General features: G+C 45.9%; 1 protein-coding gene across 7 annotated transcripts in view; it reads left to right on the top strand.

The window, feature by feature from the left end:
* The window catches only part of KANSL3 (KAT8 regulatory NSL complex subunit 3), a 37,010-nt gene that overhangs the window by 5,651 nt on the left and 6,575 nt on the right, over positions 1-24,784 (top strand). For 4 of the 7 annotated variants that reach the window (XR_004959662.1, XM_036262382.1, XM_036262383.1 and 1 more), the window contains 18 exons: positions 8,795-8,885; positions 8,979-9,164; positions 12,093-12,224; positions 12,337-12,453; positions 12,697-12,798; positions 12,912-12,983; positions 13,847-13,921; positions 14,091-14,248; positions 16,185-16,248; positions 16,656-16,856; positions 17,071-17,227; positions 18,993-19,070; positions 20,413-20,604; positions 21,045-21,126; positions 21,534-21,664; positions 22,738-22,847; positions 23,239-23,461; positions 23,810-23,943. Coding sequence is in view for 6 of the 7 variants with exons in the window: in XM_036262382.1 (XP_036118275.1) it covers positions 8,795-8,885; positions 8,979-9,164; positions 12,093-12,224; positions 12,337-12,453; positions 12,697-12,798; positions 12,912-12,983; positions 13,847-13,921; positions 14,091-14,248; positions 16,185-16,248; positions 16,656-16,856; positions 17,071-17,227; positions 18,993-19,070; positions 20,413-20,604; positions 21,045-21,126; positions 21,534-21,664; positions 22,738-22,847; positions 23,239-23,461; positions 23,810-23,943 (2,305 nt within the window). In the remaining variant the exon portion in view is untranslated. The remainder of the gene's footprint in view (positions 1-8,794; positions 8,886-8,978; positions 9,165-12,092; positions 12,225-12,336; positions 12,454-12,696; positions 12,799-12,911; positions 12,984-13,846; positions 13,922-14,090; positions 14,249-16,184; positions 16,249-16,655; positions 16,857-17,070; positions 17,228-18,992; positions 19,071-20,412; positions 20,605-21,044; positions 21,127-21,533; positions 21,665-22,737; positions 22,848-23,238; positions 23,462-23,809; positions 23,944-24,784) is intronic. The other 3 variants (XM_036262385.1, XM_036262387.1, XM_036262386.1) reach the window with 3 other exon arrangements.

The raw sequence follows: 24,784 nt of genomic DNA on the forward strand, positions 1-24,784 counted from the left end.
TATCCTCACCCAAGGACACTTTTCCATATTTTGTTCAGATAAAGTGGGAGGGAGAAAGAGAGAGAAAAAAACATTGATGTGAAAGGGACACATCGAGTGGTTGCCACCCGCACTACCCAACCAGGGCTGGGGACAAACTGCAACCAAGGTACGTGCCCTTAGCGGGAACTGAACCCAGGTCTCTCTGGACTGCAGGCCGACGCTCTAACTGCTGAGCCAAACCAGCCAGGGCAGATGTTTGGCTTTTAAATATAGATTTGCAATCTGTGGTTTTGAGGGAACACTTCAACCCATTTTCAAGAGTCAGCTGTCTCATTATCATGCTTCCTTCTGACCTGAGGACTCCATGTCTGTCCAGGTCATTTGTCATTTGGCCAACATTTATCTTTTACTTATTGCACAACAACCTTATGAAGATAAAATTTACATGCCATAGAACTCACCTATTTAATGTGTACATTTTAGTATATTTATTACCACAGTCAATTTGATGAACATTTTCAGCACCCCAAAAAGAAATTTTGTATCCATTAATAGTCACTTCGAATTTCCTCCCAACCTCTCCAGCCTCTGGCAACCATTAATTTCCTTTCTGTCTTTCTAAATTTGCCTATTCTGAATGTTTTGTATAAATGGAATCATGCACTATGTGATTTTTGTGCCTGGCTTCTCTCACTTAGTGTAATGTTTTCAGGGTTCATGCATGTTGTAGCATGAGTCAGTACTTCATTCCTTTTTATTGCCAAATGATATTGTATTGTATGGTTGTACCACATTTTGTGTATCCATTCATCTGTTGATGGATATTTGGCTGCTAACACTTTCTGACTGTTAGGAATATGCTGCTGTGAATATTCATGTACTTGTTTTTGTGTGGACATGTTGTCAGTTCTCTTGCATGTTTACCTTGGAGTGGGATGGCTGGGTTATGTGGTAACTCCATATTTAACTTTTGAGGACTTTCTAGACTGATTTTCAAAGGGACTATACCATTTTATGTTCCCACCAGCAGAGTAAAAGAATTCTAATTTCTCTACATCTTTGCCAACATTTATTATCTGTTCTTTTTTTTTTTTTATGACCATTCTAGAGGTAGTGGTGACATCTCATTGTGTTTTTAATTTGCATTTCCTTGATGGCTTTTTGTCTGTTTATCTGCTATGTATTAAGGAATATTAAAATCTTTACACAGGAGTTGGTAGCAGGTACACTTGCCATAATGTTGGAGAGATCTTATAATAATGGAGGAGAAAGAGAACACTGTAGGAAGAAGGGTAGGAAAGTTTGAGGCAGTTGTCAATGATTAATGAGTCTGGTTGGAAGCTGGGAATAAGGTGGAGCAGGTGTGCTTGTGTGATCAAGTTGGGAGCTGTTAAAGGAGGGGCAGCTCTGCACGCTCATTGAAGAGCTTGTGAAGAAAGTTGTTTGGGGTCTTCAGTTGGAATTAACATTGTGCCCTCAGAAGGGGAAATGCTCTTCAGAGTTTCAGATAAAGAGGAAAACTGCTATGAGTGATGATCAACTGTGGGAACATTACTGGAGTCAGTGAATCCAGTAAAATGGTTTATCATTATTGCTACCGTTAATAAAAATAGTGATAGGGTTAGTAACAAAAAAGAACCGCATTTGTCAGGTGCTTTCTAGGTGCCAGGCATTGTGCCAAGCGCTTCATGTGCATGATCTCTTAATCCTTACAACAACTCTTCGAGGTACATCCTTTCTTCATCTCTGTTCTATAGGATGGAGAAACTGAGCTCAGAATGGTTAAGAAATCTTAGTTAGAAAGTGATAGAGCAGGGATTTGTTCAGAGCAGGCAGTCCTCCTCCAGAGGCCAGTGTTCTCGACTACTCTACCCCCTTCTTAAAAGGGTAGTCAGTGGCTGAACAAAGTGACCCATGTGTCCCTTCGTGGTGTCTTCAGTGTGCAGTTTCAGAAACTGCATGGGAGAAGTACATGACGTTTTATATCAGTTCACCCATGGACATGATCAAGAGGTTTTTGGGAATTTTGTTTTTATAATCACCAAAGTCATCAGACACTTAATAATACATTAGGAATACCAATTTCTTAATTTACAAGGACAGATAACTAAGGCAGAAAAGGCACTGGGGGATGGCCTGGATAGAGCATCGATTCTCAGTAGGAGTGTCTGGAAAGTCATTCTGTTCCAAAGTGGATGGCAAGTGCAGAGTCTGCCCTGGAGGCCGCCGCTCCTTCAACCAGGTAGCTGGATGTTTCCTCAAAGCAAGGAGGGCTTGAAGAGTAGGTCAGGGCACACCTTCACCTACCCAGTCCTGCAGACAAACACTGACAGATTCTTATCTTTGGCTTGTCTTTCTCCATGGGGACCTCCATCCTTCTGTTATGACATTACCATAGATTGATATGGTTAATTAGCGCTCAGTTTATCTCAGATTATTTGTTTTTTTAGTGTCTGATGAGATTTTGGAGGCGTCCTTCTCATTAGCAACAGGCTTACAAACCATCTCTTCAGGTAGGTCACTTTTGCACACAGCTAATTTTATTATTTGATGATACTTATTGGCTTCACTTTCAGAGGTCACCATTTTATGACCTTGTCCCCAAATTCTGGATCCATAACATGTCTGGAACTTGCAGTTAGTTCCCTCTGCTCTGATTATAATCATCTTGTTGCCATTCTTTCCCTTAACTTGATTGTTAAATTGCTGCTTCTTTTCTTCCTGTATAAAATTATGTAAAATTACAGTTTTCCACATCAAAAACTCATGGTCTATAGGACTAGAAATTTGTTTTTCCTCAGATGTTTCAATGGAGTCAGAAACTTAATTTTCTTTGTTAGTGCCCTATTTTCCCCTCTTGAATTATTTCATTAGTAACTGCCTTCAGATAACTTTCTGTGAATAGAAAATGAATCCCCCCCCTCCAACTGACTCTGACTTTCTATAGTAATGCCTAATATTTTGTGAAACAGTTTAAATTTCTTCTCTGACTGATTGAATTATCTAGATCAGGGTTAGCAAGCCAGGGCCCAGGCACCACATGGGGCCCAGTGCTTGTTTTTATACAGCCTGCAAACCAAGAATGGTTTTCACATTTTTTGAGTGGTTAAAAAAAAATCAAAAGAAGACATGAAATTCAAATGTCAGTGTCTATAAGCACAGCTTTATTGGACCACAGTCATGGTCACTCTTTTAGGTATTGTCCATGGCTACTTTTGCATTACGACCAAAGAGTTGAGTAGATGTGACAGAGATCACATGGTGCACAGACTCTAGCATATACTGTCCAGTCCGTTATAGAAAGAGTTTGCTGACGTCTGGTCCAGATCATGTGCCTGTGTCTGCATGCCAAAGCTGTGACTGAACTTTGAAAATGATTTACATTTTGCTGGGGTAGTAATGTTGTCCTAAAGAAGTTGGATCAGCTTCTCCCCACCCCCAAATGTTTCTCAAATGTCAAGTTTAATTAGATGCACAGCTTTTGAAAGTCATTCAATAAAATACTCTTGATACATGATATGTTTCAGCATTGCTCAAATGGATTTTAGGACATTTCCAATATTTCAGTAAAAGAGTCTAGTGTCCTAAAGCAGGTTGTCTTATCTTAGAAATTGAAACTTCTCTGAATTCAGCCAAAAGAAAACCATTCTCCTTTTCTAAATTTGCTCTAATTGATGTTTGAAATTTTGAGTCTAAGATCTTTGTGTTGTTTATTTCTCCTCCCTTCCTCTATCCCTCCCTCCCCATTCTCTCCTTCCCTCCCGCTCTCCCTTTTCCCTTCATTCTTTCCTTTCTCCTGGTGTTTAAGGAACAAATTTTATAATCTGAAAAAGTAAATGTGACCTATTATGTGTGTGTCTCTGGATGTTCTTTGTCTCTTTCTGTTTGACTTCTGGTTTTAAAAAAATTCTTTAGACATTGTAATATTGAATTCATCTCCCTTGAAAAATGAGTCTCTATCAGAGAAAGAATAATTACCTTTGAAAATATTAGGCTTTTCTAGGACCAATGTGACTTTTTGGCTGCTTTGGATAAGATGATCCAGAGGTTACATCATTCAGGATCAGTCAGAGCATGGAGACCATGAGATTATGTGACCTCATCTAAGAAATGAAGAATAGGTGTTCTGCGCTCATGAAAATTGAATAGGTTTAGGTGGGGGGACTGGGTTGACTCACCACAGTTCCCAGCAGCTATTTGACTGTTTAGACTTGTATTTAAAATTCTCTCTTGTTTTTAAAAATTTCCTTAATTATATATTTTGCATGCTCTTTATCTTAATCTTAGGTTAGATCTTTTTTTTTTTCCCTGCCCACTTAATTTTCCAGCCTTCCACGAAGCTGACAAAATAGAGAGAACGTATTCAATTCTTAGAATCACTTTTTTGTATATCCAGCAATAATTCTAAGAACCTTTTCTGGGATTTTAGACTCCCAACATTGTGTTTTTTTGTTTTTTTTTTTAATTTAATTTTAGCTGTCATTGGTATATAGAAGTAATTTCTAAATAGCTTTCTAACCCCCTTCCCATTTTGTTCATATCACTTTCCTTGCTGCCACCATTTTGGGTTTCAGAATAAATACAGAGGAAGAAAAACAAATAGAGAAAACATCCTGTTACATAATAAAGAACAGTATAATTTTTAAAATACTGTTGGTGCCTCATAAATTATGCCTCATTTCCTGTCCTTGGAATTAAAGTTTGCAACATGATCAATAGGCTTTGAGAAAGCTTAAGAGATTGTTGAACATGAAGAAATTGTGGTGTTGTTTAACGTCTAACCTATAAAATGAGCATTATTGCTGGGGGTAAGGCTGCGGTGTAATACCACTTTCAAGATGTTGCATGTTTTTTATACATATTTTCACAGAACTAGAAATTAGAACATTTTAACTTAGATAGCCTTTGATCATTCATTTCCACATCAAGAAATTTATTCTTCAGAGATCCTTGCACAGTTGCATAAAGTTGGAGATAGATGTGTGTGTGTGTGTGTGTGTGTGTGTGTGGTTGGGAAAGGAGGGGTGGTCACTGCAGCTGTTCATAAGAGCATTGAAAGGAACACAACCTGAATGCCCACTGATAGGGCAGAACCAGCCAGTAAAAACAAAGAAGTGCATTATTAATGAAATAGATCCATGTATCTTCAGAGAGCTTTTAAAACTACTTGTGAATATCCTTTTTCCTCCCACCACCATCAGATCCCCAAGCCCACTCGAGACTCACTATACATGAGAGAGATGTTTTGTGCATTTAAATAATGGTAACTTCCCATAAGCTTTCCTGGATCCAGGGTCTCCTGAGACCCAACACTTTAATTGAAGCTTCTACTCCCCACCTCCCAAGTCCCAAATCTCTGAATATCAAACTACAACAAAACCTGACTGGGTTTTGATGAAGTAGCCAGAATAAGCCAAGAAAACTAGGGGGAAATAAGAAAATGGACAATTCTCAGAAACCCAAGACTGCTTCTGGTACCCACAAGAGTGCTACACAGGGTGGGAGGTTTGGAGGTTGGGAAGGCATTTAGTGAAACAAGGAACGCTTCTGAAGAATTCTGTGATCAGGGACTTCAGCTGCTCTGTTACAACCTTTGCTTCCGTCAGTAATCATAGCTTACCTGGGTTTTTATTGCTAGAGGAACCTTAGAGATCCATGTCTTTTTTTGTTGTTAATCCTCACCTGAGGATATTTTTTCATTGAATTTTAGAGAGAGTGGGAGGGAGGGAGAGAAACATTGATGTGAGAGAGATATGAATTGGTTGCCTCCCAAATGACCCCGACCAGGGCTGGGGTCAAACCTGCAACCCAGTTATGTGCCTTTGACCGGGAATTGAACCCAAGACCCTTTGGTTCTGAGGCTGACACTCTAACCACTGGGCAACACCTTCCAGGGCTCCATGTCTATTTTATAGTGAAGGAGACTAAGGGCACACATCTGGCTCTTCATTACAGAGCTGGTTAGAGCCGTGGCTCCGAGTTTGTTTTCTCCTGGACTGTGTAGTCAGTTGTAAAACATGTAGGTGAGATTTTGTTTTACAGAAGGAAAAGAAGTTGGACCATATTTTCTTCCTTTCTAGAGGATAGTTACTCTTTCTAAGGACATTGGGACAGTTGTACAAAGTGAATTACAAAGGATAATTTATAGTGACTGGGCCAAGTTATATTGGTGTTCTTAGAGAAATGAGCTGTAGAAAATAGGGTGCCTTCTTGGTGGGGTGTGATGGGAAGGGTTCTGGTCTGCTGTAAAGTAAGACGTATTGAAATTGTTTGACCACCCCGGTATGGTGAAACGCTCAGATTGGTTGCACCTCATGTTTCAGTGTCTTCTGCTCAGTCCCCAAGGGCTTTGTGTGGTGAGGAGTGTGAGTGTTTGAGTTTGTGCTCAGCTGCTTATAGGACTTAGAATGTCATATGCACACAACTTATCCATTTATTTGTTCAGCAGATGTCAAGTCCCTGCTGTGTCAGATACTGCTGTACATGCTGGGGTTCTAGCACTTAAATAAAACCAACAAAATGCCTGCCATCTTGGCCTTTACATTCTAGCAAAGGGAGATGGACTAACGAAATAAATAAAATGGATAGAATGTGAGATGGTGATTTGGCTGGAAGGGGGGTAGGGAAGCCAGGGAGGGAGTGGGGTCTTGGTTTTATAAAAGGAGGTGAGTCAGAAAACTCACAGTAGAGGTTGACATCTGAGCAATGACTGAAGGAGGTGGAAAGGGAGCCATTGTTCCAGGGAGAGGGAATGGACGACCGGGGCGCAGCTGTGATGTGGGAGCATGCAGAACTGGTTTGAGAGAGCAGTGTGGTGAAGCTCAGAAGTCGGGCAGTCGTGGACGACAGACAGTGTGTCTTATTCCTGCTGTTTCACTGAGATCCAGGCAGGTTTTGTTGGGGTTTGTTATTCAGAGATTTAGGACTTGAAGGCGGGGAGTGGGGTCCAGACAACCTATGGCGATGATTGCTTTTAACAGATTGATATGAGGCCACTTCAGGGTTTTGAGCAGAGTGACTCTTAATTTTCTAGTGGCTTTTCTAATGAAACAGCAGGTGTTTTGACTTTGTTTATGATATGTCATTATTTCCTTTACAGAAGTTTGAAGTGCTTATATAGTTGCATTTATCTTTCTTCCTTTTATGGCTTCTAGGTTTTAGGTCATACTTAAGGCCTTACTTTTCTAAGATAGATAATTGATAGATATCACTATTTCTTCTAGTACTTTGGCAATTTTACCTTTATTTTTTTTATCCTCACCCGAGGACGTTTTTCCATTTTTTATTCAGATAGAGCGGGAGGGAGAGAGAGGAAGAGAGAGAGAGAAACATCGACGTGAAAGGGACACATCGAGTGGCTGCCACCCACACGACCCAACCAGGGCCGGGGACAAACTGCAACCGAAGTACGTGCCCTTAGCGGGAACCGAACCTGGGTCTCTTTGGACCGCAGGCCGACGCTCTAACTGCTGAGCCAAACTGGCCAGGGTGGCAATTTTACTTTTTGATATTTAACTTCTTGTTCCACTTGAATTTATTTTTGTAGGGGTCCAGGGTTTCTTTTTCTAGTTGGCTGCTGGTTGTCTCAGCCCACTTCCTTTATCCCACTGATTTGAACTGCTGCCTTGATTTCATTCCAGGTTCTCATTTGGACCTGTCACCCACTTAAAAAATGTTTAAGGTGATCTTGTCACCAGTTTATTTTATGGCTGAGAAATTTGGTGAACAAATATTAATTGGACATCTTCTGTTACCTTTTTCTCAGTGTCTTTAGGATGATTACTGCCCAGAGTTGGGGTCTTAGTAATTAAGATTGACAAGAGTGGGGTGGTGGGGACTTTAATAAGCTCCACTTCACTGTGCAGGGTATGACGTGTGGGGCAGGGCAGTGGGACAGGTTTCTAATTGCAGGGGTTCACAGCTGAGTTGGAGGAGGACACATCCCACCATCCACAAGCAGGATAGAAGTGTGTGTGCCTGTGTCCTGTGCTGAGATGACACAGTGTTAACTCAAAAGTAAATTTGCTAACTGTGTGCTATACCGAAAGAAAAAAAAACACATGGTGGAAAAGGGAGAGAGGTGGGAGAATAGTCACTCATTTGTTATATTTTTGTTCTATTTTTGTTCCCAAAGCTAATTTAAATAGGCCTCTTGTCTTAGTCTGAGGTTCTAGTACACACAAATGCTTGCTCATTTTGTCTGCCTTTTTGTGTAAGATATTAACCTTGTGAAATTCAAATATGTCTGTGCAGTGGGGCCATGCTTTTATTTACTCATAGATTATTTTAGCCACTAGGTAAATAATTAGCTTGGCTAGCACTAAAAAGACTTCACTATGACTGATTTTTTTTTCATTCCTCACTTGAGGATATTTTTTTAGAGTGGGAGGGAGGTGGAGAGAGAGAGAGAGAGAGAGAGAGAGAGAGAGAGAGAGAGAGAAACAGAAACATTGATGTGAGAGAGACACATTGACTGGTTGCTTTCCTCATGAACCCCCGACCAGGGCCTGGGATGAACTGCAACCATGGTACATGCCCTTGACTGGTATCGAACCCACGATTCTTTGGTCCACTGGCCAGGGCCACTATGACTGATTTTGACTTGTAGTGGATATATTAATATGGGTGTATGCTGAGGTGGCTCTTTGGCAGAACTTGGTCTTGTGCTTTATCTCCATGGCCTTAGACTAAGCTACATTGACATATGCTGTTCCACAGTAGGATAAAAGACATGACATGATCTTTGTATAGTATATATGCGTGGGATGTGTTCCCAGGGTTTGACTTTAATTCCTTGGTGTTTCCCTTACAGAACGGGCTGGACAATGGCTCAGAACAAGCTATTCAACAAGATCCTTAAAGCGCTGCAGTCTGACCGGCTTGCCCGCTTGGCCAACGAAGGGGTGAGACTCCAGAAAGCTGCCAACGGTGTGCCCCCATTGCTGACAAAGTGGACCTCATGATTCATGTTTTATTGCTCCATGTCTGTCTTTCAGGCTTGCAATGAGCCAGTGCTACGCCGCGTTGCTGTGGACAAGTGTGCAAGGAGAGTGCGGCAGGCCTTGGCAAGTGTGAGCTGGGATACCAAGCTGATTCAGTGGCTACACACCACCCTGGTGGAGACCTTGAGTCTGCCCATGCTGGCGGCCTACCTGGATGCTTTGCAGACGCTCAAAGGGAAGGTAAGGCTATGTGATTGGTGTCTACATTGTGCTAGGGTAGCCAGCCTCTGCTGTGGGTTCAGGAAGTGGAGCTTGGCAAGGTCATCACTTGGTCAGCCAGCAGGGCATGACTGAATCTGCCAGGTTTGCTATTAAAATAGGAGACATGGTATCATTTCACATTTTGGTCTGGTGTAAACGTCTTCAGTCCTCCTGGCTCTGGGATGGGGTGTGGGCTTGAAAACCAGAGTACCCTTGTAGCCTCTCCAGCCCTGTAGCTTGTGGTTTGAGTCACCTCTAGGTGAGGTAAGAAAAGAATTGAACTATTACAGAGAAGATGAAGGGTTTACCAGGCAGGCCCATGAGCTCAGAGTGCAGGGGTTGGGGCTGAGGAGGGGTCCAGAGCAGGAAGGGACATTTGTGCCTCTGTCTTTCCTCATTGCGGGGTGAGGCTTCAGTAGCAACACTTTGACTTTAATAATTCTCTATAAAGCTTATCTACGCTTTTCTGCTTTCTCTTTGAGACAGTATTGCACAAAGTCAAACTGTTTTGTTTTTATGATTCCAGTGTATTGCAATTTCTGTTACTGCCCTCGGCTATGTTCAGTGTGGTAGGGTACAGGTTCTGGGTGCAGACTGCCTGGCTCATCTCATCTCGAATTGTGCCTCAGTTTATTATACATGGCTAATAATACCTATCCAGGGTTTTAGTGAAAATTAAATTAGTTGATCCAGATAGAATGCTTGCCACAAAATTTGGCCAAGTAAACCCACATCAACTATTTTTTTTTTTTCATCCTCACCCGAGGACATTTTTTTGTTTTTTGTTCAGATAGAGTGGGAGGGAGAGAGGAAGAGAGAGAGAGAGAGAGAGAGAAACGTTGACGTGAAAGGGACACACTGAGTGGTTGCCATCCGCACAACCCAACCAGGGCAGGGGACAAACTGCATCCGAGGTATATGCCCTTAGCGGGAACTGAACCTGGGTCTCTCTGGACCGCAGGCCGGTGCTCTAACCACTGAGCAAAAACGGCCAGGGCCACATCAACTATTAATGATTGTATAAGTTTAGGTTCTTGAAATTTTTAGAGTGTTTTGCTCCAATACAGAAGGCCTCAGACAACTTGGATTAATTTAGTTCTTGACTTTTTTCCCTTAAGTTTTTATTTCTTCTACTTTGTGGGAAGCTGGCTCATTTTGTTGCTATAATTTGCCTGGCCAACAGCTTCCCCCAGCCATACCCCCAAATTTTTAGACTCATTGTTTCCTACCTTTTTTTCAGTAGAGGGATGATGAGTTTGTTTGAAAGCAGAAACAGACTGGTTTAGTACAGAAATAAAATTCAGGACTAGGTGCAATAATGACATTCATGGTAGGAAATTGATGTTAATTTAGTTATTCAACAAATAATTTATTTTGTACCTATAATGTGTCTGGGGTGAGCAAAATAGAAATGCCCCCTACTCTGATAGAACCTATTTTCTAGTGGAGAAAGAGACAGATGAAGAGGTAGTTCCAGATGTCCCCTTTGCTGCTCTGAAGTAGAGTCCTGAGCCCAGGAGGTGAATGGTAGGTGGGATCAAGATAAGACCAGCAGAGAGTGGCAGCCTAAGAGTATTTCAGGCATTTTAAATGTTCTTCACAGCCCTGGCCAGTTTGGCTCAGCGGTTAGAGCGTCGGCCTGTGGACCAGAGAGACCCAGGTTTGGTTCCCGCTAAGGGCATGTACCTTGGTTGCAGTTTGTCCCCGGCCCTGGTGTGCGCGCGTGCGCATTTAGGTTGTTCTTGCTTTTTGATTGTTACTGAGAGTGAATTTGTCTTTTCTGTAATCCCCATCCTGTGTAAGTGTGTGCACATATGTATCTCTGATATATTTTGTTAGGAAAGGTTCTTAGAATCCTTTGTCCAGCTGGGTGGCTTAGTGGTCGAGCATCAGCCTATACACCAAGAGGTTGCTGGTTCGATTCCCAGTCAGGGCACGTGCTGGATTGTGGGCTCTATCCCTGGTAGGGGGCATGCAGGAGGTAGCCAATTGATGTTGATGCTTCTGTCTCTCGTATCTCTCGTTGATGTTTCTATCTCTCTTTATCTCTCTTCCTCTCTTTCTAGAAAATCAATAGAAAACATTTAAAAAAAGGAGTAGAGTCCTGGCCGGTTTGGCTCAGCAGTAGACATTGGCCCACAGATCAATGAGTCGCAGTTTCAATTCCGGCCAAGGGCACGTTCCTCGGTTGCAGTTTGTCTCTGGCCCTGGTCAGGATCGTGTGGGAGGCAACCAGTTGATGTGTCCCTCTCATGTGGATGTTTTTCTCTCTCTCCCTTCCACTCTATCTGAAGATAAATAGAAAAATATCCTCACGTGAGGATTAAAAAATAACAATAATAAAAAATAAAAAAGGAGTTGAATCCTTTGGGGAAGGGATAATATATTTAAGTTTCTTTTGTTTGTTAATTCTCACTGAGGATATTTTTTCCATTGATTTTTAGAGAGAGTGTAAGGGGGAGAGAGAGAGAGAGAGAGAAAGAGAAAGAGAGAGAAACATCAATGTGAGAGAGAGACATCGATTGGTTGCCTCAGCATGTGACCCAGTAGGGGCCAGGGATCAAACCTGCAACCCAGGTACATGCCCTTGATCAGGAATCAAACCCAAGACCTTCGGTACAAAGGCTGACGCTCTAACCACTGGACAACACTGGCCAGGGCTAAATTTAGGTTTCTTGATATATCACCAGGTATCTTTCCAAAGCATTGTACCTATCTACCTCTAGTGGTGGGAAGCATACTCCTTAGCCATCCACTTACTCATATCTTTGTTCCTTAGGGAAGTACAAGAGGCATAGTTGAAATCTGTGTGGCTCATAGTGGGGCTCTGTTCTCCTGCCTGATTCCTGCTGGTGGGCAGGTCTCCTGCTTCACACTGGAAGCACCTTTGTTCTTCCTTACTTCTAGATCCCTACCTTGATTGACCGGATGCTTGTGTCATCCAACACAAAGACCGGGGCTGCAGGAGCTGAGGCCTTGTCCCTCCTGCTGAAGAGGCCCTGGGATCCTGCTGTGGGGGTGCTTTCTCATAACAAACCAGTAAGTCAGGCGGCTCAGGACTTAACTATGGCCCATAGAATTTTTAGAATCTGGTCTTAGAACTTTGGCGAGAGGATAGTGAGTATTCTGTGGCGGCGTTCTTTTTCCATAGAGCAAACTCCCTGGCTCTCCACTCATTCTCATTGCCTCCTCCGGGCCCTCCAGCTCTGCGTTTCCCACCTCACGCCGCCACCGCTTCTGGCAGTCTCAGCTCTCCTGCTTAGGCAAGGTATGTGTGGGGACAAGAGGAACTGTGTCCTGGGTGGGGGTATAGTCTTGGAGGATTAAGCAGACAAAATGTAGCAGGGGGTCAAAATGAATGAACTTAGAAATGGAGTTTCCCCAACTCTCTTTTTGTTTGAAATTTGAATGGTACTTACCCAGCATTGATGAAATCTAGAGTTGGTTATGCAGATTTGAGAGAAGACTTCAAACTTAACCTGTTGGCATGGCTGCCACTTCCTTCCTTTAGGTCATCCCTGTAGCCACTCATCTGCTGAACAATGGAAGTGGGGTAGGAGTTCTGCAGTGTCTTGAGCATATGATTGGGGCAGTGAGAAGCAAAGTGCTAGAGGTGAGACTGCCCCCACTGGAGTTCGCTGAGGCACACCCCGCCTTCTGGGCTCCTTCTGCACCCGCCATTTGCCTCCTGTGTAACTGTCGTGTCTTCTTTCTCTTTCTACAAAGATTCACAGCCATTTCCCCCACAAGCCCATTATCTTGATTGGCTGGAATACAGGAGCTCTGGTGGCCTGTCATGTAAGTAATTCGCACCTGATTTGCAGGCTGTCCTGGGTAGAATACTGCTGCTACTGCTGCTAGCCACCGCAGAGTCCTCTTTCATGTTTCAGGCACAGTGCTAGATGCTGGACCTACATAATTACATTTTAAACTATAAAAGACAAATTTTATTTTTTTAACGTCATGGACAATTTTAAACAGAAACTTAAAGGAAGAATAGACTAGCATAGTAATCCCCTTGGGCCCTCAGCCAGCTTTACCAGTGATCAACTCACAGCTATGCTTTTATTATTATGTTACATACCATTTGTGTGTATATCAGTTTGCGTAAGTGTCCCAGACCTGTCCAGAGCCCCAGTTCTCAAGTAGATCAAGTAAGCGAATACTGTGCTGCTTGATGCAGTCTAGTCAAATAGGACATTTTGGACCATGAGAGAAGGCTATCTCCTCGTAACCCTGGTTCCAGGACAATGAATTTTCTAAGAAGTTTGGGGGGCCTAGGAGCTATTCATTAAGTTCAAAAGGGGGAGATCTTCTTAAGGGAGAAGAGCAGCATTTTGTTCTCCTGATTGTATTTGCTGTAAGTGGAGGGAGCAGGGGAAATGAGCTGGAGGCTTTTCACCTAGGGAATTGGCAGGATGGAAATATTAAACCTCCCATCCTGTGCTTCAGCCTTTGCTGGAGTCTTCTCAGGGTCCCACTTTTCCAGGGGTGGGGGTAGCACATCTGTGTTCTGTGCTCTTACTGCTGATACCATGGCTACTATTCTGGGGGTTGGGATGGGAGGAGTAGATGGGACTGGCTGGTAGGTCTGGACCAGCTCTGAGTTCTGGGTGTAGGAAGACAGTTGACCGTGAGACAAACTGTTCCATTATTTCTAGGTGTCGGTGATGGAGTACGTCACAGCGGTTGTCTGCCTTGGGTTCCCCCTGCTTACCGTGGATGGCCCCCGAGGGGTAAGCATGGGGTGCCATTGATTGCAGGGCAGGTGAGAATAGGGAGTGCATGTCTCACCCAGGTTGGTTGCAGTGACTGTGGTGGCCCAGCTGATTTCCTGAGCGGACGGGCCAGGGCAGTGCTCAGTCAATATGAACTAGCTAATTGTAAACCCTGTACTTGTTTTAGGATGTGGATGATCCGCTCTTGGATATGAAGACTCCAGTCCTCTTTGTCATTGGTCAGAATTCCCTGCAATGTCATCCTGAAGCCATGGAGGACTTCCGGGAGAAGATTCGGGCTGAGAACAGTTTGGTGGTGGTTGGGGGAGCTGACGATAATCTCAGGTGAGTAGGCCCGTACTGCGAGAGACCCATGCTGCAGTGTTGGAGATATGCCTTTGAGGTGGTAAGGTAGCTAGCTGTAGACTGACTTGTTTCAGACTAAATCTGCAAAGGCATTAAAAACATTTTATTCACATTTTAACTAATTCAGATTTATAAAACATTGTAAAAATAGTAAAAAAAAAAAAATTTTTTTTTTTTGTATACCCTTCACCCAGGTTTCCCAAATATTAACATCTCACATAACCAGTGCATAATTTATGAAAGTCAGGAAATGAACTTTAATATGATACTGTTATTTAGTCTGCAGACTCAGATCGCATCACTTGTCTCAGGTTCAGGATCCAGTCCAGGATCACATGTTGCTCTTAGTGCCATGGCTTCTCCGTCTCCTTTAACTTGATACTCTTAGTCCGTCTTTGTCTTTTTTTTTTTTTAATTTTGTTTTTCTTTATTGATTTTTAGGGGGAGAGAGAGAGAGAGAGAACATTGATTAGCCGCCTCCTGCATGCCCCCCCACTGGGGAGTTGGCCCACAACCTGGGCATGTGTCCTGACCGGGAATCGAACTGGCAACTGACCTCATGATGCATGGGTCGACGCTCAGCCACTGAAAACCACACCAGCCGGGCTCATCTTTGTCTTTTATGACCTTGACACTTTTTTCATTAAAAAATTTTTTTTTCTTAATCCTCACCCAAGAATATTTTTCCATTGATTTTTGTAGAGAGGGTAGAAGGGACACAGGGAGGGAGGGAGAGAGAGAGAAATGTTGATGTGAAAGAGACACATTGATTGGTGGCCTCCCATACGACCCTGACCTGGGCTGGGGATCAACCCTGCAACCCAGGTATGTGCCCTTGACCGAAATTGAACCCGAGACCCCTCAGTCCGAAGGCCAGTGCTCCAACTGCTGAGCCAAACTAGCCATGGTGACCTTGAAGCTTTTGAAGAACTTTGGACAGTTATTTTGTAGACTATCCCTCAGTGTAGGTTTTTGACATTTTTTACGATTAGGTTGAAGATGTGTATTTCTGGCAGTAATGCCACAGAGGCGAGGTGCTGTCAATGCACCCCTCAGAGGGTACATGATGTTGACACATCTTATCACTGGTGACGTTAGCCTTGATCACAGGTAAAGGTGGCCTTTGCCAGATTTCTGCACCGTAAAGTTACTATTTTCCCTTTGTAATTAGTAGTTATCTTGTGGGAGAAGATACTTTGAGACCCTGTAAATATAGTCTTTGTTGTCATGGTTTTACTGGGGTAGGCATTTCTTTACATTTTGTTCCTTCCTGAGGAGGAATATGAACACATTTTATTTGTATTAAGCACCTTTAATATATTTTGGAGTATAAGCAGCCAGAGTTTGAGAGTTTTATAAGACACCTTTAGTATCGAGAAATCCACTCCTCCTTTACAAGTCCGGCTGCCTGTAGGGCCTTTAGTCAGTTTCTGTGAAACATACTGAAAGACAGGTTGTGTTATTTATGGGGCCTCCTTTTTTTATGTGCTCACTCTTAGAGATTCAGCTATTTATGTGCTTTAACTAGAGAGATTAAAGCAGATACCTGCTCGCACCTATCTTGTCAGTTTCTTACCCAGAGATGTTTGGGAGAATTCCTTCTGGTCTTGGTCATTTGACAACTTCTCAGGGTTTGGGCCTGTGTTGGGGGACTTGTGAGGTCTGTGGGGCCATAGGTATAGCATTTCTGGAGTGGGCAGTTCCAGCACTTTCCATATGTTCTTTTGTGCAATCCCCCAACTCTAAGTGAGGCATTATGGTTCTCCATTTTGCAAATGTGGAAACTGAGGTTCAGAGAGGTTGCAGTACCTGCCTGAAGGCTAACATAGTCTTCTTTCCCAGGCCTATAAAATAACCTCCACTTGATGCCATGGAATATTTAGAAAGGGAACATTTCCTCCTTTTTGTCTCTTAGGATAAGCAAAGCAAAGAAGAAATCGGAAGGGTTGACTCAGAGCATGGTGGACAGGTGCATCCAGGTACACAGTTGCTTTGCATGTTTTCTCAGCTAGGCTCCCATTCTGCAGCCTTTTAGGCTTAGTCTTGCCAGCAGCAGCCTCTTTGTCTCTGAAGGGTAAGGAGCCTCTGGTAGCCCTAAATCATAAGCAAAGAGAAAAGAAAGAGGGAGAAGAAGGAGAAAGAGTAATGAGCTGAAATTTGGGAAAGGCATGGGGGCAGAATGGTGGCACAGGACCACCCCAGGTACCACCTCACAGAGGTTTCTGCTGGCCTCTGGCTGAGGTTGGGGTTCGTGCCAGGTTTTGTGCACATGGAGAGGGACTGGCACCTCCAGTACCAAAGCCAAGGTAATCAGTTTTAGTTGGAACTATCAGAAAGGTTCCTGTTCTCCAGCCAAGGACCCAGGCGTTGGCCCTCTTTACACCAGGATGAAATCGTGGACTTTCTGACTGGCGTGCTCACTCGTACTGAGGGGCATGTAGGCGCTGAGCCTCGGGACCAGGATGCTGAGAAGAAGAAGAAGCCCCGGGATGTGGCCCGCAGAGACCTGACCTTTGAGGTCCCCGAAAGGGGCAGTCGACCCACCTCGCCAGCTGCCAGGCTGCCTGCCTCCCCTTCAGGCTCCGAGGTAATGCGGGCAGGGAAGGGGCACTTTTGCTGGGGAATAAAGACCAGAGCTGGGGTTTTGACTTCTTGAGATTGTCTGTGTGCTGGGGCCAGTGCTGTAGGCCTGTGAGTTCCCACATGGAGAATTCCTGACCAGTGAATTCTAGGGGACATGCCGATTGGTGGTCAAACCCAGACAACGTTGGCTTGACTATTGTCCTTTTTATCCTGCTCAGGATCTCTCCAGTGTGTCCAGCAGTCCCACCTCCAGTCCTAAGACCAAAATTACCACAGTGGCCTCGGCCCAGAAGTCCAGTCAGATTGGGAGCTCTCAGTTGCTGAAGAGACATGTGCAGCGGACAGAAGCTGTGCTGACCCACAGACAAGCCCAAGGTACTGGTGCCCCGTTCAGTGGCCTCTCTCGGGCTCTGTGCTCTGCAGTTGACATCCTGTGGCAGTTGGAAAGTACTGGCTTCTGCAGCTTTTTGCAGGGGCATGTGAGACACCTTTCTCACACTCTGTCCAAGCAAAATTAGGGCAAAATGAATACTAAGGGCTGTTTTTCAGGGTAAAACATCACTCAAGGTCTATGTGTAGGGGCGGCATCATACCATGGTTACAGCTTTGTCTTGGTGTTCAGGGCAGTTAGGCTGTGTGAGCTGATGTGTGTATTGGCCTGAAGTACTTTTCTGGTTTTTTTTGTTTTTGTTTTTTTTTATCCTCACCCGAGGACGTTTTTCCATTTTTTGTTCAGGTAGAGTGGGAGGGAGAGAGAGGAACAGAGAGAGAGAGAAACATCGACATGAAAGGGACACATCGAGTGGCTGCCACCCGCACAACCGACCAGGGCCGGGGACAAACTGCAACCGAGGTACATGCCCTTAGCGGGAACCGAACCCGGGTCTCTCAGGACCGCAGGCCGACGCTCTAACCGCTGAGCCAAACCGGCCAGGGCTGAAGTACTTTTCTAACTCCCAATTCGGGGAGCTACAGCTTCTGTTCCAGGCCCTGCCCAGCCACTCCCGCAGCCAGGGAGCTCTCCAGGTCACGTTGGCAGGGTGATTGGCTTATTCCCCAGATTCTAAGGGAGATTAACTGGCCTCATGCTCTTTCTTTGTTTTGCTCTTGAAGAGTTAAGATTTCCACACTGGGACTTTCAGTGGGGTTTATCGGGGTCTCTACATATAGGTTTTAGATTAGGCTGGGAAATATTGGAGTGATTGAAATTAGAGTTTGGAGATCAGTGAGTGCTACAGAAGAAGCTCTAGGAAAGGGAGAGTTCAGTGGGTAGGGAGAGAAGGAGAAACAGTGGCTCTACCCCTCCCTCCACTTTGGTCCAGTTGGGCGGCCCTGAGGTGAGGTCTCTTGGGCATTGGTGTTTGATGAGGTATCTAGGAGCACATATCATTTGAGGTTTATGGAAGAGGCAGCAGCCAGAGCTGGCTGTCAAATAGAGGTGAAGGTGACAGGAGGCTGACCTGCGCACTTCCCCTGTGTTTTCTTTAGTGAAGCCAAAGAGTAAGGACTTAAAACCCAGGCCTGTTAGGAAAATGCCCTTAAGAGTGGTGCTGACAAGGAGCAGAAGTGCAAGTGGATAGATGAAGACAAAAAAGAACCAGGGCCCCAGGGTCCATGTGGATGCTTTGTGACCCGGACCTTCCTAAGTGGTGGCCAGAGCCAAGTTCTGGGTGGGCGGTGTCCACTTAGGCTTTTGATGAAGAGAGAGCCAGCGGTCTGTGGTGCCTCTGGAGGGGATAATTACTTGAGAATCTAAGGAGTTGTGGAAGATGATTGGTGAGCTGGGTTCAAAATGGGACCCAGAGTATCATGGGGGAAGCAGCAGCCGCAACCCCTGGCTTTGGCTGAGTTCAAAAGGAACAGTGATAGCTAACATTTATGGAGCCCTTGCTACGTGCTAGGGTCTCTTCCTGGTGCTTGACTGGGCTGTGGCCCCATGAAGCAGGTGCATTTATCTTCCCAGTTTATAGGTGATTCCATGGAGCTGCTGAAAGGAAAGTCAGTTCAGACCCATGTAGTAATTCCAGAAAAAAAACCTGTTGACCATTTTCTAGACCATTTTCATATCTTTTTTCTACTCTCTCTCTTTCTCCTTACTCTGGCTGGCTGTGATTCTATAATTCTTTCTGATTCGTTCCAGCACAGTTTGCTGCTTTTCTGAAACAAAATATGCTGGTGAGGAAAGCTCTTCCTCCTGGCACCTCCTCCTGTCTCTTTGGTGAGTATTACTCTCTCTCACCTCTCCCTCTGTGCTCCCTGCCCCAGCCTCTCGTTTGTCCCTGTTTGGTTTCCTCCTGTTCTTTTCTCTCTGCCTTTTTCTATCTTTTGATTCTTTTTTTTTTTTTTTTTTTACTGACTCCTTTTGCTTACTCCACTGTCTTTGCTTTTTCTCCGTTCTTTCTGTTTGCCCCTCGTGCTGTTTTTTGCTTTTTGTCTCTGATTGTGGTTCTTGGCTCTGCTTCTCCTGTGAATGCCCGTGAGGCTGCATTTCCCTGGGTGTTTTTCTTCAGCCTGTGGTTTCCTTCCTCTATCCTGGCCCCTGCAAGCCATTTGCCAGCATAGAACTGTAACTCCTTTCCCTTTTATTACTTCTTTCCAATTCAGATTTTAGTCAATGCCTTTATCCCCTAAGCAATCCTTCCAGCTGATTATGCCCTAACTGTGGTCTGGAAAAGCTCCCTGTGGCCCATGCCAGTTTCCTCCGCCCTCATGGCTGCTGCGTGTCCGTCCCCCTCCTCCCCCCGATCACCTATGCTAAGACGAGGGTCTGGGGCTCTGGGTTTAAAGAGGAGGGGATCTGTGAGGAAGCCTGAGGGATACAAAGGCTTGGCCATGTGCAGCATGAGTCTTTTTGACTCATTGGAAGGAAAGCTTATGTGTGAACAGTAGCCATTCTCTGTACCTAGGGCAAGGGGCCTGGGGACTAGGTTGTGATATGGGCCACTATTGCCCTGTTACTTTGGGACAGGAGATGTAAAGGTGTTTTGGCTGAGATGTTCCCTTGCCTAGGAGCTCCTAAAGCCAGCCTGAAGTCCTGGTGGCAGTCCTCTGAGTGGCAAGCAGACCTTCAGCCTAGGGCTCCTAGGGCAGGGGGACTCAGAGTCTGTGAAAATCTGCGTGTAGGGGAGACTGCAGCCTGCTCCTTCATTGCTCTTCCTGGAATGTTTCCTGCCCTCTAGCAGTGTCACGTGGGGGCAGTGTTGAAACGGGAAAATGATCACATTTTTGTAGTCTGGGAAGTGCTGTTTAGATACACTGTGGTGAGACCTCTGTGTTTTGTTTGGCCTTTGCCAGGCAGGGTCAGGTTATCTCCTTTCTTTTTGTTCCCACAACTCAGAGCCCCCTTCTTTCCAACTCCAGAGCAGAGTGAGGGATGGGGATGGTGCCTTTCTGAGGGGGGCTGATCGAGGTGGGACTAACGCAGAGGTCATGGTCTTTGAAATGTGACTCCCTGCGTGGCTGGTATTCCTGTGTGTCCCCACACACAGCTGTACCCACGCTGTCCTGACTGTCAGTGTCTGTGGGACTATGGAGGACCTTACCCCAGCTCTCTCTGTTAGTTCCCATTTCATCAGAACAAACGGAGGAAGCAGAGAAAGAGGACCTTAGGGTCCAGCTGAAGAGGCATCATCCCTCCAGTCCTCTGTCTGGCAGTAAAACCTCCAAGCGACCCAAGATCAAGGTGTCCCTCATCTCCCAAGGGGACCCAGCTGGAGGACCTTGTACTCCTTCCCAAGGAGGAGTGCCGGAAGGTGAGTTTCCCTTGACCTGTTTCAGTGAACACCGACTGAGCTCTCTTCGGGCACAAAGCATTGCCCTCTTGGGCTGCTTGCTGGTGCTCAGCCTCAGCTTAGTGCGAGCGGTGCCTGGAGCAGAGGGCTCGAGTGGCCCGAGGGGAAGGGAGGCAGTGTCCTAATCTGAGCTAGGATCATGGGGGCAGAACGAAGATCAGAGGAAGCTCTAGGTCATTCAGAGCATTGTATTTGGGGTTATTTTGTTTGTTTGTTTCAATTAAAAATGAAATATTTCAGGAAGTTTTGAAAACAGAAGGAAAAAACCCCAACTCTTCCTACTCTCATGTATTCTTCATTTTTCTTCATCCAGTCTTTGTCCATAATATCTTGCATTTAGCCTGGCCAATGAAAGGTGGGCCAAATAGGACTGACCAGTGGCCTGGGGTTTTGTCTTGCAGCCATGGGCGGGAAGCCCATCACAATGACCCTGGGGCAGGCGTCGGGGCCCAAGGAGCTCACAGGGCTGCTCACCACAACCAAGTGAGTGTTCTTGTTCTGTCCGGCTCTGTTCCCTTCTTCCTCTTCTCCCTTTTTTCTGGTCCACTTAATGCTTTGGAAAGATGGTGGATTCTGGATTCTCTGTGTGGGGAATGTGACTTCTTTCTGGGTAGGATCTTTGTTTTTCTTTTGGGCCAACTCAGAGTTCAGTTCGTTTTTATCTAAAGTTTGCAAAGCATCCCATAGCTTTTGTTTCAAGGCCTCTGAAGTGTTTACTTTAGGCGTGACTTCTAGAAGGACTAGTGGCCGATTCAGAAGGCAGGATGAAGAGACCAAAGGTTCCAGCCTTATGTCCATTGCTGAAACCTTTGTGGGCTGTGCTTTGGGCCTCCTGCTCTGGCCCTCCCTGTGTAACCTTTGGATAATGGAGCTCCTATCTTTGTGTCCAGGTCCAGTGCTTCTGAAGGAGGTGTGTTAGCCAGCCCAGCCTCCTCCATGGTCTCCAGCAGCGCCGCACCCAGTCCCTTGCACACACTCCAGAGCCGCCTGGTGGCCACCTCCTCTAGCAGCTCCCTCCCAGGTATGTGGGGGCCCAGCATGCCAGCCTCCTAGCAGAGTCTGGGCAGTTGCTGGAGGGTGGTCCTGGGAAAGCACCTGGAGCTGAATCTGGAGGACACTCCTTGGGGTCTTGGGCTTGTCAGGGAAGTTTGAATTCAAGAGGCATGAAGTTCTTGGCCTTAATATGTACAGTGCGTAAAATTCCCAGTCTGCAGGCAGTGCATCCTATACTGCAAGGAGGAGAAGTCTCTGGTGGGGGTGTAGGTATTGTTTTTCATTTTGAGGTTTTTAAGATTGACTAAAACCAGAAGTGGTGCCATGCTGGGCGTTAGTAACAGACGTTTCTGCCTGTGCACGCCTCCTCACCCTTCCACCCACCTGGCACTGAAAGGCTGGCTGCCTGAGCCCAGCAGGGCCATTCATAGCCCTTTTCCTTCAACAGGACCTTCCTCTGCTTTGAGGCCACTGGGCTGTGTATAAAGTAAGGTATAAGTCAGGTACTTGGAATTCTTTTGGCTTAAAAAGTCCTTTCTCGCCTGGCTGGAGTGGCTGAGTTGGTTGAGCATTGTCTCGTGCCCCGAAAGGTTGCCAGCTTGATTCCTGGTCGAGGCACATACTTGGTTTGTGGGTTCAGTCCTCACTACCGGTGCGTACGAAAGGCAACAATCAGTGTTTCTCTGTCACATTGATGTTTATTTCCCTCTTTTTCCCTTCCTTTCTCTAAGCATGTTCTCAGGTGAGGATTAAATTTTTTTTAAAAAAATTCTTTCTCTTCCCTAGAAAGAAGTAAGGGAATTTAGAGTTCTGAAAAGTGGGATTCAAATTCTCTTTGGTTTTCCTAAAACTGTCCAAAATGTAGGATAGGTGGTTTGAGCAGGTTGGGACATGCAGTAGGAATTGAAGGCTGTGGATCTGCATAGAGTCTTCCTCATGTGGGCATTCAGTGTGCTGGGAGCCCTACTGGCCTCCTGAGGGTGTTGGGAGTGTCCGAGAGAGCGAGCACACATGGTGTTGACTTGGTTGTGGAGGGTGGATGGGCATGACTACTCTTGGATCAGTGGTTGAGCTTGTGCTGTCTATCATGTCATCTCTTAGGCGCCACATCAGCCAGCAGCCTCCTCCAAGGCCTCAGCTTCAGCTTGCAGGATATCAGCAGCAAGAACTCTGGCCTCCCAGCAAATTCCTCCCCAGGACCATCTCCACAGGTGCGCATCTGCCTTCCTCTGGCCGGGCAGGTGTGGGGAGGAGGCCTCCTCAGCTTGGTTGGCTTTGATAGGGAGACTGGGTCTGGAGTCTGGGTCAAGGACAGACAGCCTCTGACTTCCCAGCTGGGAGCTACCACAGGTTAAGGCTCCATCACTTACTATGTGACTCTGGGCAAGTTTCTCGACCTCTCTGTACCTTTGTTTCTTTGTTTATAGATTGAGGTGTTTTGAGGACTAAATACCATAATATGTGGGAAATGCCTGGAAGAGTACCTTGCATGCGGTGGGCACTCAGTACATGGTAGCCTTTAATACATGCTGTGGGCCCGCCATGCTTGGATGTGTCTGTTGGGCAACAGCTTCTGATCACCTGGGCTTGTGTGTCCCACAGGCCACCAGTGTGAAGTTGCCTACCCCCATACAGAACCTGGGTGCCATCACCACGGGCACCAGCACCATTGTCCGTACCATTCCTGTGGCCACCACTCTCTCCTCCTTGGGTGCCACTCCTGGTGGGAAGCCCACAGCCATCCACCAGCTGCTGACCAATGGGGGCCTCGCCAAGTTGGCAAGCAGCCTCCCTGGCCTGGCTCAGATCTCTAACCACGCATCAGGTGAGTCTTTCTTGAGAACCATGGGGACTCCCAGCTATAGGATCTTCCCCCAGGACCTTCTCATTCCACATGGGCAAGGTATGCTGTTGAACCCAACCAGGGTTTTGGCATTGATCCTCAGGGATTCAGTTGTAGGGGCCCATCTTCCAGAGAGGGTGAGAGAACACAGGCTGTTTTCTGTTGCCTTTCAGAATGACCGATAGGGTGTAGATGACCCAGCTGGGGAGGAGGCCAAGGTGGGAGGCCAAGGAAGGTATGTTATGTGGGGGAGAAACTCCCTAGGAAAGGGAATGTGACCAAAAAACCTCTCTCTCTCTCTCTCTCTCTCTCTCTCTCTCTCTCTCTCAGGCTTAAAAGTCCCCACCACCATTACTCTGACCCTACGAGGACAACCAAGCCGAATCACCACGTTGAGCCCCATGGGCCCAGGAGCAGCCCCATCTGAGGAGCCCACCTCCCAGGTGCTGCCCTCCAACTCACAGGTGAGTCTGCCTGGGAAGGTGGGGAAACGGACTCCAGTGTTGGGAAGTTTCAGTGTGCTGGGCTTGTAGGCAGAAAAGATTCAGTCCAGGCTCAGGTTGTAGCTTGGTAGCTTTGAGCACATCGGGGACCGCTTCGAGCCTCCTTTTCTGTCATGCTCCCTGGCTGTTGTGTTCCCGTGTGTCGTAGAGCCTGGGGTTTCGTGTTTTGGTTTACTTTCCCTCTCCACTCCTTTTCTCCTCTCCACTCCGTTGCATCTTGCAGAGGTCGTGGCACAGGCTTTCCAGCATTGTGCCCTTCCAGACCTGCGCACAGCCAGGTTTTCTGTAGCCCTTACCCAGGAGTCACCTTCAAATCCTCCCAGCTGATCTGATCTCCTTTACCATCTTTTCAAGTGAGATGTTTCCAATTTTAAATGGTGATCGGAGACCCCCCCGAGGTCAGAGACAAAGAGAACAGTCATTTGTGCCAGCGTGGAGTGTGCCCACCATTTCAGCCAAGGCTCTCAACACAGGAACAGTGCTGCTCTGGCCGCCGTGGCAGAAGCTGGCCCTGGGCCTGGCATTCCCACCACCAGCTCTGCCTGGGAACGGGGGCTGGGCATGATTGGCTGGGACAGCTCCTGAGTGGACCAGAAGCTCCTCTGTACAGAGGCTGTTCCCGGAACCCACTGGAATCATAGCCACCACCCCTGCGGTTCTGCAGAGAGTGGAGGTGTTCTTGTTATTTCACTCATTTTTTTTTTCAATTACAAAAGTGATTGTGCTTATTTTCAATAGTTCAGACATTACAGAAGTATATAACTTAGAGTGCAAATTTTTCATGATAACCACTCCCAGAGAT

The sequence above is a fragment of the Molossus molossus genome, unplaced genomic scaffold (assembly GCF_014108415.1).
Source record: "Molossus molossus isolate mMolMol1 unplaced genomic scaffold, mMolMol1.p scaffold_m16_p_15, whole genome shotgun sequence".
Taxonomy (NCBI): Eukaryota; Metazoa; Chordata; class Mammalia; order Chiroptera; family Molossidae; genus Molossus; species Molossus molossus.